This window comes from Danio aesculapii, chromosome 24 (assembly GCF_903798145.1).
Source record: "Danio aesculapii chromosome 24, fDanAes4.1, whole genome shotgun sequence".
Classification (NCBI taxonomy): domain Eukaryota; kingdom Metazoa; phylum Chordata; class Actinopteri; order Cypriniformes; family Danionidae; genus Danio; species Danio aesculapii.
This window is the reverse complement of record NC_079458.1, coordinates 3477424-3494923: the sequence shown is the minus strand read 5'-3', so window position 1 is coordinate 3494923 and position 17500 is coordinate 3477424. Positions and strand designations below refer to the sequence as shown.

General features: G+C 37.2%; 1 protein-coding gene across 1 annotated transcript in view; it reads right to left on the bottom strand.

Moving 5' to 3' along the window:
• Positions 1 to 17500, bottom strand: part of LOC130218595 (ankyrin repeat and fibronectin type-III domain-containing protein 1) — a 173625-nt gene that overhangs the window by 71887 nt on the left and 84238 nt on the right. The window contains exon 5 of the mRNA XM_056450830.1: positions 4310 to 4350. Coding sequence (XP_056306805.1) covers positions 4310 to 4350 — 41 coding nt within the window. The remainder of the gene's footprint in view (positions 1 to 4309; positions 4351 to 17500) is intronic.

The following is a 17500-nucleotide window of genomic DNA, read 5'->3' as shown; positions in this document are numbered from 1 at the left end:
TTCTCAGAGCAAGAAGTTCGCTGGTTCGAATCCCGGCTGGGTCAGTTGGCATTTCTGTGTGGAGTTTGCATGTTCTCCCCTGGTTCTCCCCTTTAAGATCTCAAAACTCAGGGCTTCTGGTAGTACCCAGAATAGCTAAGTCGAGTAAAGGAGGTCGAGCCTTCTCATTTATAGCTTCTAAACTCTGGAATAGCCTTCCTGATAACGTCCGAGGCTCAGACACACTCTCCCAATTCAAAACTAGATTAAAGACCTATCTGTTCAGTAAAGCATACACTCAGTGCACCACTTAGGGGGTTTCCACACAGGTTCTGCATCTTGTTGATATACACTATGAACAGCAGCTACGCTAATTATTCTCTTTATTCTCCATTTTCACCTGGGGATACTCTTCCCGAGGCCCTCAGACTATGCAGAGTCACTGATTCCATCCAAGACCAACAACGAGATGATCCCAAGGTTTCCATAATCCTGAGCAGCTACTGTGGTGGTCATGGAGAAGTAGAGAACATGAGACTGATTCCTGTGACGCTCCAGAGACAGACGAGTCTTCGCTGAGACCAGCTTCCAGCCTCCGCCACTGAGACTGCAGCTCTGCACAAGACGTTTGGCCAGCGGAGAAATTAAAATGATCGTGCCCAACTGAGCCTGGTTTCTCTCCAGGTTTTTTTTCTTCACTTTCGCCATTTCCCTCTCCGCTGTCGCCACTGGCTTGCATGTTTCGGGATCTATAGAGCTGCGCATCGTTGGATTTGCTCTTCAGTATTTGGACTCTCAGTAGTGATTATTAAACCACACTGAACTGAGCTGAACTAAACTGAACTCAACACTACAAACTGAACTACACTGTTCCTATTTACTATGACATTTTATGTGAAGCTGCTTTGACACAATCTACATTGTATAAGCGCTATACAAATAAAAGTGAATTGAATTGAATTGGTTGGCGTGGGTTTCCCCTGGGTGCTCCGGTTTCCCCCACAGTCCAAACACATGTGCTATAGGGGAATTGAATAAACTAAATTTGCCGTAGTGTACGAGTGTGAATGAGTGTGTATGGGTGTTAAAAAGTACTGAGTTGAAGCTGGAAGGGCATGCGCTGCATTAAAAACATACGCTGGAATAGTTGTTGGTTCATTCCACTGTGGCGACCCCTGATAAATAAGGGACTAAGCCGAAGGAAAATGAATGAATGAATGTTAATTCAGTCCTATTGATTAATTACTGTAGTTTCTTTTATCAAAATAATGAGTTACATTTTATTTGTTTGCATTTATTTTATATTTTAATTGACATCTTTTATTTAGCCTTTTTAAATGTCTGTATAGTTATATACGTTTAAACGAATTTAACTTTTAATAACTCTTTTTCCAGTTTTTTTGTATTATTTCAATTTATTTTTGGCTTTAAAAATGATTTGTAATAAAGTACATTTGTATGCATTTGTCAGGCAGCAAATATGATTTCACGCTTTAATTTTTAGCTATCTACAATAGCCCTGTTGTACAGTCTCACTTTTAGCAAGAGATAAAAAAATACTTTATCAGTTACCTGACACCACAATCAATTACTGACAAAATGGCAGACTAATTAGTCCAAATGAACCCACCACTCCAGAATCCCTCACTGATCTGGTGTTAGAAATCTCACAAACCTACCAAAGGAGGTAAAAAAAAGAGCTTGATCTGGTGCTCGTCCTTTGATCGGATCCGATCAGCGGTTCAGCTCTCATTAGTCAGCCATTAGTGACAGATTTAGGAGATCTGCCATTTTCAATCTAGTAACCAAGGTAACATGGCGTTCATGTTGATAGGAAGACTCTCCTACGCCACGTTGTGTGACAGTTTTATAACTCAGAAACCCTCCACAAAGGACAAACCAGAGCCATGTCAGGAAAACATGGAAGACTCTTTCCATTCATCCAGTTCATATCCTACGGCACGCTTACTAGATTACACAAACTATTTACTTCCACTAACACTACAGTCTAGGGATGGACGATATGACTTCAAATCAAATCCTCAATTCATTCAATCATTCATTAACTTTCCTTAGGCTTAGTCCCCTATTTATCAGGGGTCACCACAACGGAATGAACCGCCAACTATTTCAGCATATGTTTTATGTAGCGGATGCTCTTCCAGCCACAACCCAGTATTGCGAAACACCCATACACTGTTACATTCACACACACTCATTCACTATGGCCAATTTAGTTCATCAATTCCCCTATAGCGCATGTGTTTGGACTGTGGGGGAAACCGGAGCACCCGGAGGAAACCCACACCAACACAGGAAGAATATGCAAACTCCACACATAAACGCCAACTGGACCAGCCGGGACTTGAACCAGCGAACTTCTTGCTATGCATGAGGTGACCCTGCTAACCACAGAGGGCATCCGCTGCATAAAACATTTGCTGGATAAGTTGGCGGTTCATTCTGCTGTGGTGACCCCAGATTAATAAAGAGACTAAGCCAAAAAGAAAATGAATGAATGAATGATTTTTATTTTCAATATATTTTTCCCCTCTAACACAATAGTTTATGTTAATATTTGTACTTTACATATGCTCAACTATTAAAGGGCACCCAGGTTACCCCTGTTTCCAGATTTAATATAAGTCTTGTGTGTCTCCAGAATGTGTCTGTAAAATTCAGCTCAACACCCATCAGATTATTTATTATAGCTGTCTGAAGTTTCTGTTTTATAGCTGGTAAAAGCTTGCTGCTGTGCACACACACACATAGCGCAGACACGCGCACACACACACACACACACACACACACACACACACACACACACACACACACACATAAAGACAGCGCATGCGTTTAGCTTTGCACTCTTTTTGCACGCATATGTGACAGGATACAGGTTAATATCCACTGCTGTATGGATATCTGTTATGTTAATGTACAAAATAAACCTGATTTAACGTCCACAAACCGAGACTAAAGCGTCTTCTTTTATAATTGTTCTGACACGCGGCTGTGCTGATGAAGTGAATCTGAAGTAAATCACTGTAATTCATTACACACATGCTGTTTTAAAACATCTTAAACTTGTGAAACTCACTCTTGATCACATTTGATGATGATTGATGATCCTAGAAAACTGAACAGATCTTTTATTCCCGGTTGCTCTGCGCACATCTTGTGACTTGTTGATATGATTATATGCGCTACTAAGGAGACATGTTAATATGCGCAGCTGTCAATCAATTCGGTGGGCGGGGGGACCGCACCCATACATCAAGTTGCGGTCGGTCTGAAAACCGCTCCAATTGGTCCACCGTTTTTATGTTGTTAAATTGAAAAAAAAAAGCACTGGGTGTGTTTATATCACCCCAATATGACGGTCTATACACTATATCTACACACATGTCTGTCCAAACAGCTTGAAAAGTAGATTTTTCACCACAGGTACCCTTTAAAGCTCTTCTTTTTCTAATGAAATAGCACATTTCTATTCCTTATCATACGCAAATAATTGAAGATTGTGAATATCAAATAATTGAACTATTTATGGTTATTTTATGGTTACTTTAAACCGAAATCAAAATCTGAAGCACATACAGCATTGCTTCAAATTTAAGTCATCTTGACATTGTTATCAGGTTTTAAAAACAAAAAAGATTTAACCGACACGGGGAAATTACACTTGTTATAGGTCATGCATTTTGGTTTTGGTTTCTTTTTTATTAATCATCAGTCCTACCATAACACTTGCCGACAACATTGAAATTTCTCAAAAATACTGCAAATCATCTGAGAACCAGCAGAGTGAGGCTGCATACATCATGTGTATATTCGCTAATTCTGTTCATTTAGTCAACATTAGGAGTCTCCTGCATATCTTATAATGCTTTATATAAATTAGAGCTAATTAAAATGACTATGAGCCTAATATTAAACTTTAGAATATGCATTTGCAAATATAAAATGCTTTCTTACATTTGAAATCACACAAGTTTAACATTAATGAAGCACTTACCAAGTTAAGGAGGACAGCAAACAAAAATATATCAGATTTAGCTCATTTCTGTTGACAATTTTGTCCGTAGAATAAATGCAAACACACACACACAGTCACAAATGTTCAGGCTAATGCAGTAATCACATTCAGGTTAGCATTATAAATGCTTACTCTAGATTATAGTTTGTCTAAATCTAGATTATGTCACTGTTTTGTGGGTCATTGGGCCCAATTAAGGTCATAGACTTTCCCAGCAATGGTTTTGTCAAAGTTTTAACCCCGGCATCACCACAATGAGAGCATGAGTGTGTAAAAACATATGTGTCCTACCTTCTCTGTCGCGTTCCTTTCCTGTCGATGGAGCCCAGACTCTAAAACACACACAGAGAAAACACACCAGTGTTACCAACAAAACTTTACACAGCCTCATCAGATTATCACACATCAAAATGCTTGATTCTGATTAATCAAAGTGGAGATTCTTGGCCAAATATTGAAAAAAATGATGAGCATTAAAAGTGTTAATCAATGGATGGATGGATGGATGGATGGATGAATGGATGGATGGATGGATGGATGGATGGATGGACGGACGGACGGACGGACGGACAGACGGACAGACGGACGGATGGATGGATCAACAGACTAATAGAAAAATTGATGGATGGATGGATGGATGGATGTTGGAATAAAATGATGGATGGTAAATGGATGGATGGATGAATGGATGGATGGATGGATGGATGGATCAATAGACTAATAGAAAAATGGATGGATGGATGGATCAATAGACTGATAGAAAAAATGGATGGATGGATGGATCAATAGACTGATAGAATAATGGATGGATGGATGGATCAACAGACTGATAGAATAATGGATGGATGGATGGATGGATGGATGGATGGATGGATGGATGGATGGATGGATGGATGGATGGATGGATGGACGGATGGACAGATGGAACAATAAAAATTAATGGATGGAAGGATGGATTGACATTAAATGATATAGTAATAAATGAACAAAGAGAACAACAGGCTGATAGATGGATGGATCAATAGACTGGTAGAATAATGAATGGACGGATGGATGGATGGATGGATGAATGGATGGATAACACAACAGAATAATAGAATATGGATGGATGGATGGATGGATGGATGGATGGATGAAAGGATAAAATAACAGAATGATAGAATATGAATAGATGGATGGATGATGGATGATAGATGGATAGAACAACAGAATTATAGTAGAATGAATGCTTGGATGGATGTATGGATGGAACAACAGAATGAGAATATAGGAAGATGGATGGATAGAACAACGTAATAATAGAATATGGGTGGATGAATGGATGCATGGAATGGATGGATGGATGGATGGATGGTTGGATGCATTGATGGATGGATGGATGGATGGATGGATGGATGGATGGATGGATGGATGGATGGATGGATGGATGGATGGATGGGTGTTTGAATAAAATGATGGATGGTAAATGGATGGATGGATGGATGGATGGATGGATGGATGGATGGATCAACAGACTAACAGAAAAATGGATGGATGGATGGATGGATGGATGGATGGATGAGCAGACTGATAGAATAATGGATGGATGGATGGATGGATGGATGGATGGATGGAACAACAGACTGATATGATGGATAAATGAATGAACATATAGAAAAACAGAATGACAGGACAATATAGTGATGTTTGGATGAACAGATAAAATTATAGATGAATTGATGGATGGATGATCATAAAATAAGAGATGGATAGATCAGTGAATGGAACAACAGACAGACAGACAGAAAGATACAGATGTGGTGACATTTGAAACAGTATGTGGCGATTTCAAAGGCATCAGCTGGAGTCAGGACCACACTGCTGGGATTCTGACCTTTACCTGCGACTGCCAGAAATAAAGACAATAAATGATAACATCTCGAGCAGGATTTTAAACCTGCACTTCCACAAAGTTACACCTGACGAACTCTGATGCATTTCTGTGCTTCCACTTCCAGCACATGATCCAAAGACACTCACAGTGACGATCATTAAGAACAAAATCATCTTCATCATAACATCATCCCCAACATAAACTCACACCTCAGAGATCCTCAACCACAGAAACAAGACATTCATGATCAGAAACGAGCTTCAGAATGCCAGCATCGCTCAACACAGCGTGTCTACAAGCGACTACAGGAGCCCTTTAACTAAACTACTGAACACAAACACACAGCTGAAGATTCCGGTGCTCACATACCTGTGCAGCGGAGCTTCACCTGTCGCTCTCGCTTCCTCTGCACTCAATCTGAGGCTCTTCAGGTGCACAGCAGCTCAAGCACACGTCTGTCTGCCTGCCTGCCTGTCTGTTTGTCTATATGTCTTGCTCTCCGTCTCTGCTGGAGGTGTTCTAGTGTTTTATCACAGCCGTTTCTCTGCCACTGCTGACTTGGTGTACTTTAATTGTGGTTGCCAGGAGATAAGCTTCACTAACTGTGCAGTAAACAGAGAGAGAGAGAGAGAGAGAGAGAGAGAGAGAGAGAGAGAGAGAGAAAGAAGGGGGTTTTCTGAATGGTGCTGAATACTAATTACTGCAACAATAAAAGTTAAACTGAGGGTCACTTGCACATCACACCAAAGTTGTGCAACAGATCTGGTGCAAAACTGCTGCATTTCACATCATTAGTGAGCAGCTTCTGTCAGATCCTTTCAAATCTGATCTTCAGGATCAATCAGACGAGTTATATTTCCACATCTAATGAGCTTTGAAGGGATAGTTCACCCAAAAATCTAAATCTCCTGTTCATTTACTCACTCGCAGGTCATCCAATATGTTTTTTTCCCAAGTGGAACTCTAAAGAAGATTTTCAGCTGAATGCATGATCCTTGGTGATTCATATCATGGCGGTGGATGGTGACAGGATTAAAAATAAACACATACAAACGAGTCCAAATCAATAGCCGTGGCTCCTGATGAAACACTGAGGTCTTGTGACAGTTCTTGGTGCACGTGTCCGATTGTAGTCTAGTCACTTTTGAAAACGAAATGATGATTGGTGTTCTAGCTCAGTGTTTCTCAACCACGTTCCTGAATGACCACCAGCTCTGCACATTTTCCATGTCTGCTTAACCAAACACACCTGATTCAGATCATCAGAACACTAGCAGAGATTGAAAGACCTGTAATGAGTGTGACAGAAAAAGGAGACATCCAAAACATGCAGTGTTGGTGGTCCTCCAGGAACGTGGTTGAGAAACTGCTAGAGTGCTTGAGAAGATAGACATATGATCTAATTACTCCAGTTCTTTCATCGTTGCATTGGCTGCCTATAAAATATTGTATAAATGTTTTAATTTTATTGATTATTACAGCCCCTCACGTCCACTGCGCTCAATTAATTCTGGACAATTGATTATTCCCAGAATATCAAAATCAACTGTAGGCGGTAGATCTTTCTCATATCTTTATTCAGAGTCAGAATAACTGCTAAGGTTTTCAATCATTCATAGTGTTTTAAAAACTACAATTGTGCACCATTTTAATCTGAATTAGAATGCATAAAGCCTGGTTTATACTCGATGCGTCCGCTAGTTCGCAGCGGTGAATGTGACATCATCGCGGTGTTAGCGGAAGTTCGCTTTGGGTGCGCGAGACTTCATTTCAGCTGGCGGTGCACACAGTGTTTTTTTAAGACTCGAGCGAACAGTTCACGCGGCACCGCAACTGGTTTGAGTTGAATATGAAACACTTTGAAGAGATTTTGTCTGAAACAGTACCTCTGTACAGACATCTTTATGATCCGTGATCAGAGAGATAACCAGATGAACAATAATTCTTGGCTAGAAATTGCAACAGCCATGGAAAAGGAGGAAAGTTTTTGTTAAAAGGTTTGAAAAACCTGAGGCATGAGTATGTTAAAGCCAAAAGAGGCCATGGCAAAAGTGGAGACCCAGATACAAAATTACAGAAATATGTTTTTCCACCAGTCATAGATTTTACACTGATGTGTATATTACAGTTTTGAATATCAAACAATTTAATAGTTACAAAACTATAATTAAGGAACAAATTATTTATTTGGTAAGCGGAAAAGAATATTTGAACCTATCGGTTTACAGTATACTGATGCCCTGTTATTCTGGGCTTTATTGGGGATAATGATGAGGAATGTTGGACTATTATTGCCTTTTTAGCATAAGTAAAGGACAGAAACTAGCCAGACAGTAATGTGTGAACTGTGGAGCAGGCTAAATCTTAAAAAAGAGGTATTTTTTTGTAAGTTTACTTTTTTGCTTTTATTCTTGCCATAATAAAACTATATTTGTAGAGAAACCCATGTTCTGCTGTCATTAATATTTTAAGAAATTATAATTATAAATTAGAACTGTCCAAGATATGAACAAAAGCAAGTGATGCATCAAAGTTTGATTAAAAAAATCTTGAATGGTTATAAAAACCCTTATAATCATTCAAATAATTTATAAAAAAAATAATAATAATAATTAGTTTAAACATATTGAACGATATTATGATATGACGTAGTTCCGGAAACGTCCTACTTCTCTGTTTATCCGTCTGTTTTTACAGTCAGTTTCTTTTGACCGCCACCTGTCGTTTTAAAGAATATCACAACGGCGAACGAAGCAAGTATAAAATCCTTGTCCTCGTTTCGCGAGGTGTGCGTGCAGTCAGCGGAGGCGCGCGATGAAGAGCAGGCAAAAGTAAAACATCCAGCCTAAGATCTGAAAAATATATTTTATCTGTTATTTTAATGTCATTAAATTAATTAATAAATGAGAGCTAATAAAAATAGCATTTTTCTAGGGAAATGTAAGATCTTATCGTTATCACAATAGTGAACTACAATATTTCAATCATTCATTTTCCTTCAGCTAATTCCCTTATTTATCAGGAGTCGCCACAGTGGAATGAACCACCAACTATTCCAGCATATGTTTTACGCACCTGATGCCCTTCCAGCCGCAACCCGGTACTGGGAAACATCTATACATTCTCACATTCACACACACATTCATTGACTACAGCCAATTTATTCATTCATTCATTTTCCTTCAGCTTAGCCCCTTATTTATCATGAGTCACCACAGCGGAATGAACCGCCAAGTATTCCAGCATATGTTTTACACAGCGGATGCCCTTCCAGCTGCAACCCAGTAGTGGGAAACACCTATAAACTCTTATATTCTCTCTCTCACACACACACACGCAAACACTATGGCCAATTTAGTTCATCCAATTCACCAATAGTGCATGCGTTGGACTGTGGGGAAACCGGAGCACCCAGAAATAACCCACGCTAACACGGGGAAAAGATGCAAACTCCACACAGAAATGGCAACTGGCCCAGCCGGGACTTGAATCAGCGACCTTCTTACAATATTTTACATTTTGCATATTTTTCCAGTATCATGCAGCCCTATTTAAAACCACATGTGAGTAAATGATAAGCAATTTCCTTCTGGAAGGAACTAACTCTTTAAACTGCCTGAAACACTGATTGCAAACTGCATGCAATATTCATTAATAGTGTTTATTTGTATATGTGACATTTGATTAATGCAAAGGAGCAGGTGAGCACGTATGAAATATTGATTGATTCATTGTTGATCTTTTAATGTGACGCCGCTTCTCTTTTGCTGCATTGATTTAGTTAAAGCGACATCATTAACAGCTCTTCAAATATTCCTTCTGAAGCCTCCAGACTGTGAGCCCAATGAACGACGTGGCTTCAGACGAGCAATGCATGAGAATTTGCGTTCCTGAAAATGAGCTGCTTATTTGGTTCTGTTTATTATGAAGCTGATCACCAAGGACGCATTCAAATGAAAGAGAAATTTCGATAGATCATTTTTTGTTAAAGTTACATTTAAGGGGTTTAAAGGGGACCTCTTATGCCTCTTTTCACAAGATGTAAAGTAAGTCTCTAGAGTGTGCGTGTGTGTGTGTGTGTGTGTGTGTAAGTGTATATTTGTATATATATCTCTGTGTGTGTATATGTGTTTGTATGTGTATGTGTTATCAACTCAAAATACCTCAGATAATGTGTTATAACTCTCTGAAACTGACCCTTTTAGGCTTTGATTCTAATCGTGGTGTTTTGATGACTGTCACTTTAAATTCAAATGAGATTGTGCTCTTTTTCAAAAGAGGGCGGAGCTACAAATGCCTGTTTGTGGCAGATTCAAAAACAAGACTAACCTCCTATGCTAATGAGGGATGTTCTCTAGTGGGCGGGGCTTTGCCTCTCTGATGACATGTACTGTACAAAGAGGCAATGTCAATCAAAGTGTTTCTGCAGACTGTTTTTATCAAGTGTGATTATAAAAAATAACATTTATTAATTTTAACCTTTATAAGCTGGTTATATTCACACACTGTTGTCACACAGATGTGTTCAAACTCCTTTTAAAAGTGATTTTTGCATAATAGCTCTCTTTTAACAAAAATATCACACGTGACAACGGTTAAAAATCAGTGTAATATCCCAGAAACAAAATACCTGACATTAATAATAACAATATTTTATTAGGTGCAATAATGAAAACAAATGGGAAAATATTACTGTGTTCAAAAGGCAATTATTGTAATAGTTTTATATTTAAAATTCATTTATTCGTTATTCATAATTTTTTTGGCTCAGTTCCTTAATTTATTAGGGGTCGCCACAGCGGAATGAACCGCCAACTTATCCAGCATATGTTTTACACAGCGGATGCCCTTCTAGCTTCAACCCAGTACTATGAAACACCCATACACTCTCATTCACACACTCATACACTACAGTCAATTTAGTTTATTCAATTCCCCTATAGCGCATGTGTTTGGTCTCCAACACGAGGAGAACATGCCAACTGACCCAGACGGGACTCGAACCAGCAACCTTCTTGCTGTGAGGCAACAGCGCTCCCCACTGCGCCACCATGTTGCCCTTATATTTAAAATGTAATATTAATTAGCAACAGAAAAAGACTGTTTAAAGCTGTCAAAACATATAACATATTAATAAATGCAAACATAATCTACAACAGGGTGTCATGGATGCTCAGTGGTTAGCACTGTCGCCTCACAGCAAGAAGGTCACTGGTTCAAATACCAGCTGGGTCAGTTGGCATTTCTGTGTGGAGTTTGCATGTTCTCCCCTGGTTCGCGTCGGTTTCCTCCGGGTGCTCCGGTTTCCCCCAGTTTCCAAACACATGCGCTTTAGGGGAATTGAATAAACTAAATTGGCCAAAGTGTATGAATGTGAGAGTGTATGGGTGTTTCCCAGTACTGGAATGCAGCTGGAAGGGTATCAACTGTGTAAAACCGGAGCACCCGGAGGAAACCCACACCAACACCGGGAGAATATGCAAACTCCACACATAAACGCCAACTGGACCAGCCGGGACTTGAACCAGCGACCTTCTTGCTGTGCATGAGGTGACCGTGCTAACCACCGAGGGCATCCGCTGCATAAAACATAAGCTGGATAAGTTGGCGGTTCATTCCGCTGTGGCAACGCCTGATGAATAAAGGGACTAAGCCGAAGAAAAATGAATGAATGAATATTCTACAACATAATATATAAAAAGTGATATTACATATATTAGTCAGAGATTTCTACAGGTAAAGTCACATTTGCATACATTTTTCAGTAGTTTATAGTAAGTTTTCCTTATCAAAATACCTAAAACACACACTTAATCCTCCTCTAGTGTGTGTGAATCTATTCACATTTTTTCACACATGACTTTTGTGTTTCATTTATGGGTTGTACATTAGATATTAGTATTATTTTAATAAGCTGGAACTACAATCCATATACAAAAAGAAAACTGAGTGAGTGCAACGTTTGGCTTTGTGCAATGTTTTTAATTTTGTCCATCAGGAAAATAATGTTACACTTGCTATTTTAGACACCAGTCTCATCAGCTAGAATCACTAGAATCTGTGGCCAAAGCACTTTTGAGTTCACTGTGATTTGTTCCTCCTTTATTTTCACCTTGTATTCCCTACAGTACATCAATATTCAATATTTCTATATTATTGCTGTGGGAAGACTTGTTTTGAGTCTGTCGTGAGCTGCTGAAAGTCATTTGTAAAAAGAACAGGTCATTTGGGTTTTCAAAAAATGACTTATTTGCTGTTTATAAAACTTCAATGTATCTGCAACAGGGCCGTGCGCAGGGGTGTGGCCCGGTGGCTAGAGCCACTGTCCCTCTCCCCTCATCGGCTGAGGTGCCCCTCTCAGCCTGTACTTTTCCCTCCCCCTCCAACGCGTTCATGCCCACGCCCCTGGCTTTTCATCATCCACTGACTCCGTTAATCGCGATCTTCTCCCACCCCCCGGTCTTTACTTGGCGATTTCACCCGTTTTCTTTATCCAATTCCCCTATAGCGCATGTATTTAGACTGTAAGGGGGTAACCGGAGCACCCGGAGGAAACTCACGCCAGCCAACACGGGGAGAACATACAAACTCCACACAGAAATGCCAACTGACCCAGCCAGGACTCAAACTAGTGACCTTCTTGCTATGAAAAGACAGTGCTAACCACTGAGCCATCATGTTGCCAATCTGCACAGCTGTTCGTCAAAAAAAATGCTTGATAAATAAAGATATTGTTTCTCAAAAGAAAGAGTGCGCTCTGAATCACCTTTATGAGCCATTATATTAGGAATCTTTTGTTTGCTACCTGTAATCTACATCAACAAATTCAAAATAAAATATATGCATAATCCCTACCTGCCCAATCAAAGGAGATTTGGCAAGCTGACCAATCAGAGCAGAGCTGGCTTATGGGTGGGAGGGGTTTAGAGGCTTTATAGGCAGTAAATTGATTCAAATGAACCATATCAAAATCATTATAATTCTAAAATTAAACGCATATTGTGAGAAAATTACAGTGTAGGGGACTCCAACACAATATTAGGACCCTTTAAAACAGCATATAATCTGCCCTTTATTTTAAATAAGCTGCCTTTTAAATCTGTATGAAATCAAAACGTACAATGTTTATTTTGTTATTGCACATTGTTAAATTAAATGTATATTATATGCAGCTTTCAAAGAGCCTTTGTGTGAGAGATGTATATTTATGATGTGTGTGTGTGTGTGTGTGTGTGTGTGTGTGTGTGTGTGTGTGTGTGTGTGTGTGTGTGTGTGTTTGTCAAAATGTACAGTTTGTTTAGCTAGTGCAGATTGCTATTGCTTTAGGTGAATTAATTTGTGCACGTTAAAAGTTAATAATTAATTGGTAATATTCAATAGAAATTGGATATGCAAAACGATAGCCCCGCCCCCTACTCAATATTCAGGTTCAGTAGGAAGTACATCAATATACTGAAATAAAAGTCTCTGCAACTTCCAGCTCATGTGGTTTTTATAATTGGATGGATGAATAATGTGGATATAATAATGAATCCTCGCAGTATCAGTTGTTAAACACACTTCATTATTTGTTAACAGTATAATTAAAGTTACTCCATAATTCACACAAAGCATCACAGCATGTAGGAAAAAGGCAGCGTAGAACTGCAACTCCCTTAACGCACTACATGGATTAGGAAAAAGCATCCCTCAGAAAAGCAGGTTAATGACACTGTCTATTTTTTGAAGGCAGAAAAGTAAAGATGCTCTTGGTATGCCAATTACGGTTGTTTTTATGATATATGGCAACCCCTTCTAACATATTTTCACTCGCTTATAAAGTTATAAATTAGTATATTGATTGAATCCATTTGAATCTTTCATTCATTACCTCCTGACTCATTATATATTATATATATTATTATATTTATTTACTTATTATTATTATTATTATTATTATTATTATTATTATTATTATTATTATTATTATTATTATTATTATTATTATTATTATTATTATTATTTAGGATTTATTTATTCATATATAAACACATTTCTGCATTTATTAGTTGTTTATAAATGTATTTATTTTCTAATTATTATTATTATCATTATTGCTATTATTATTATTATTATTACTTTATTATTGATGTTGTTATTTAGGATTTATATATTTATTTACAAATGCATTTATTTACTAGTTGTTTATATATTTATTTATTGTCTTCATATTGTTATTATTATTATTATTATTTAGGATTTATTTATTTATAAATGCATTTATTTATTTATTTATTTTCTAATTATTGTTGTTGTTGTTATTATTTAGGACTGTTTATTTCTTTATAAATTAATTTATTTATTTATTAGTTGTTTATTTATTTATTTATTTTCTAATTATTGTTGTTGTTGTTGTTGTTATTATTTAGGACTGTTTATTTCTTTATAAATTCATTTATTTATTTATTAGTTGTTTATTTATTTATTTATTTTCTAATTATTGTTGTTGTTGTTGTTGTTATTATTTAGGACTGTTTATTTCTTTATAAATTCATTTATTTATTTATACAAGTATTTATTTATTTATTTTCTATTTATCATTATTATTATTGTTATTTATGATTTATTTATAAATTAATTTATTTATTGATTGATTGTTTATAAATTTTGTTATTTTTATCATTATTATTGTTGTTATTATTATTATTATTATTATTAAGGATTATTTATTTCTTTATAAATGCATTTCTTTCTTTATTTATTAAAAGTTTATATATGTATTTATTTATTTATTTTCTAATTATTATTATTATTATTATTATTATTATTATTATTATTATTATTATTGATATTATTATTGTTGTTGTTGTTGTTGTTGTTGCTGCTGTTGTTGTAATTATTATTTAGGATTTATATATTTCTTTATAAAAGCATTTATTTATTTATTAGTTGTTTACAAATGTATTTATTTGTTCATTTTATAATTATTATTAATATTGCTGTTGTTATTTTTATTATTATTATTATTATTTAGGATTATTTATTTCTTTATAGATGCATTTCTTTATTTTTATTAGTTGTTTAAATATGTATTTATTTATTTTCTAATTATTACTATTATTAATATTGTTGTTGTTGTTATTTAGGATTTATTAATTTATTTATTAACGTATTTATTTATTTATCTATTAGTTGTTTATTTATTTATCATTATTTTATCATTGATTTTTACTATTATTTCTTCTCTTGTTCTCGTTGCAAAACTTTTTAAGTGAATGTGGAAAATGTTTGACTATATGAATGCCATTTCAAGTATGTATTATTCACTCAATAAAAAAAAAAGTTTAAAAAGTAGAGAAGCAAGTTAATGACCTAAAGGCGCTCCATATAAATACACAAACCATGAATCTGATGCTGCAGCATTTCTCCTCTGGCAGACGCACATTGACACCCGCTTTAACTAAACCAGGATCTGCTACTATGAAATGGAAAGCTGGAAACGCTTGCAGCACATAATATGAAATGGAAAATCTAAAAGTGTCTCTCTGTCTGTTCCTCTGCCATAATGATCCGCAGCTCGGCTCTCGTCTGCACGAACGGCTGTGTGTTAATTATCAGAGAAACTGCTCTACAAAACACAAAAACTTTTATAATTGCTCTTCCATATTTCTCTCTCCATTTCTGCACAGTAGCAGGGAAATGTTTCAGATGGATGTTTTTGATTATCTAAATAGCCTTTTGGTGTAAAAGTCTTTGGTTTCAACAGCGATGAAGATATTTTAAGAATATGACATATGATTATGAAAGAAAGAATCATGAAATAGAAAACGAAGCCGGATTACTTTCCAATCAATAAAAGACCATCTGAAAATTGAACACGCATTTGGAATCGCAAGCGTTTCTGTTGGCAGACGATCTGATTATTTCCAAAATCTCTTTTGAATTGTGCATGAAAATAAAATGAAACTACATAAAAATGTTGGCAGCACGGTGACTCAGTGGTTAGCACTGTCGCCTCACAGCAAGAAGGTCACTGGTTCGAGTCTTGTCTGGGTCAGTTGGCATTTCTGTGTGGAGTTTGCATGTTCTCCCCATGTTGGCGTGGGTTTCCTCAGGGTGCTCCACTTTCTCACACAGTCCAATCACATGCGCTATAGGGGAATTGAATAAGCTAAATTAGTCGTAGTGTATGAGTGTGAATGAGCGTGTATGGGTGTTTCCCAGTACTGGGTTGCAGCTGGAAGGGCATACGTTGTGTTAAACATATGCCGGAATAGTTGGCGGTTCATTCCACTGTGGCCACCTCTGAAATAGAGACTAAGCCGAAGAATAATGAATAAATGAACATAAAAATTCCTTCATTCATTCATTTTTTGTCTTCGGCTTAGTCCCTTTATTAATCAGGGGTCGCCACAGTGGACTGAAGCGCCAACTTATCCAGCATATTTTTTACACAGCGTATGCCCTTCCAAAAACCCACGCCAACATGGGGAGACCATAAAAACTCCACACAAAAATGCCAACTAACCCAGCCGAGGCTCGAACCAGCAACCTTCTTGCTGTGAGGCAATCGTACTAGCCACTGCGCCACCATGACGCCGAACATAAAATTTCATTCATTCATTCATTCATTTTCCTTCGGCTTAGTCTCTTATTTTTCAAGGGTTGCCACAGCGAAATGAACCACCAACTATTCCAGCATATGTTTTACACAGCGGATGCCCTTCTAGCTGCAACCCAGTACTGGGAAACACCCATACACACTCATTCACACTCATACACTACGGCCAATTTAGTTTATTCAATTCGCCTATAGCGCATGTGATTGGACTGTGGGGGAAACCTGAAATGCCAACTGACCCAGCCGAGGCTTGAACCAGTGACCTTCTTGCTGTGACGTGATCATGCTACCCACTGCACCACTGTGACGCCCGAACATAAAAATGTTTAAAAAACAAAATAAAAGTTTCTGACAGAATGTTTTAAAAGCTGTTAATGACGTCACATCACATAAAAAAAATAGGAGTCAGGAGCGATTGTGAATGAATGAATATTTCATAGCTGCTCACCAGCGCCTCTGCATTAATCAAATGCCACATACACATAATTAACACTTAATAATTATTATAAACAATATCATAAACTAATATTTGACATGTTTTACTTCATATGGACTACACTTACATCACTGTTATGCACGGGCTGGTATAAGATTCTGACGGTATGATAACCTTGAATAAAAATATCACGGTTTCACGGTATCATGATTACTGCTCTAACCAGGGGCGTAGCAACCGGGGGGGACGGGGGGGATCCATCCCCCTCACTTTTAGAGTCAGACCATTTAGAAACAGGTGATTAATAATTATATTAACGTATGATCTCATACAGCCCCCCCCATAACAGTATTGCAGAAAATTTTGACGGTTTTAAAACCTTGACATTTCCAAACCCAGGTATACCTTAAAAACGGTTATCGTCCCATGCCTAATCACTGCTCATCGTAACTGCAGGGAAAGCAGACTTCTTTGTTTTAAAAGTCAAATAAATATGGAACAAAATGATGTTGAGTGTATATTCATTCATTCATTCATTTTCCATCGGCTTAGTCTCTTATTTATCAGGGGTCG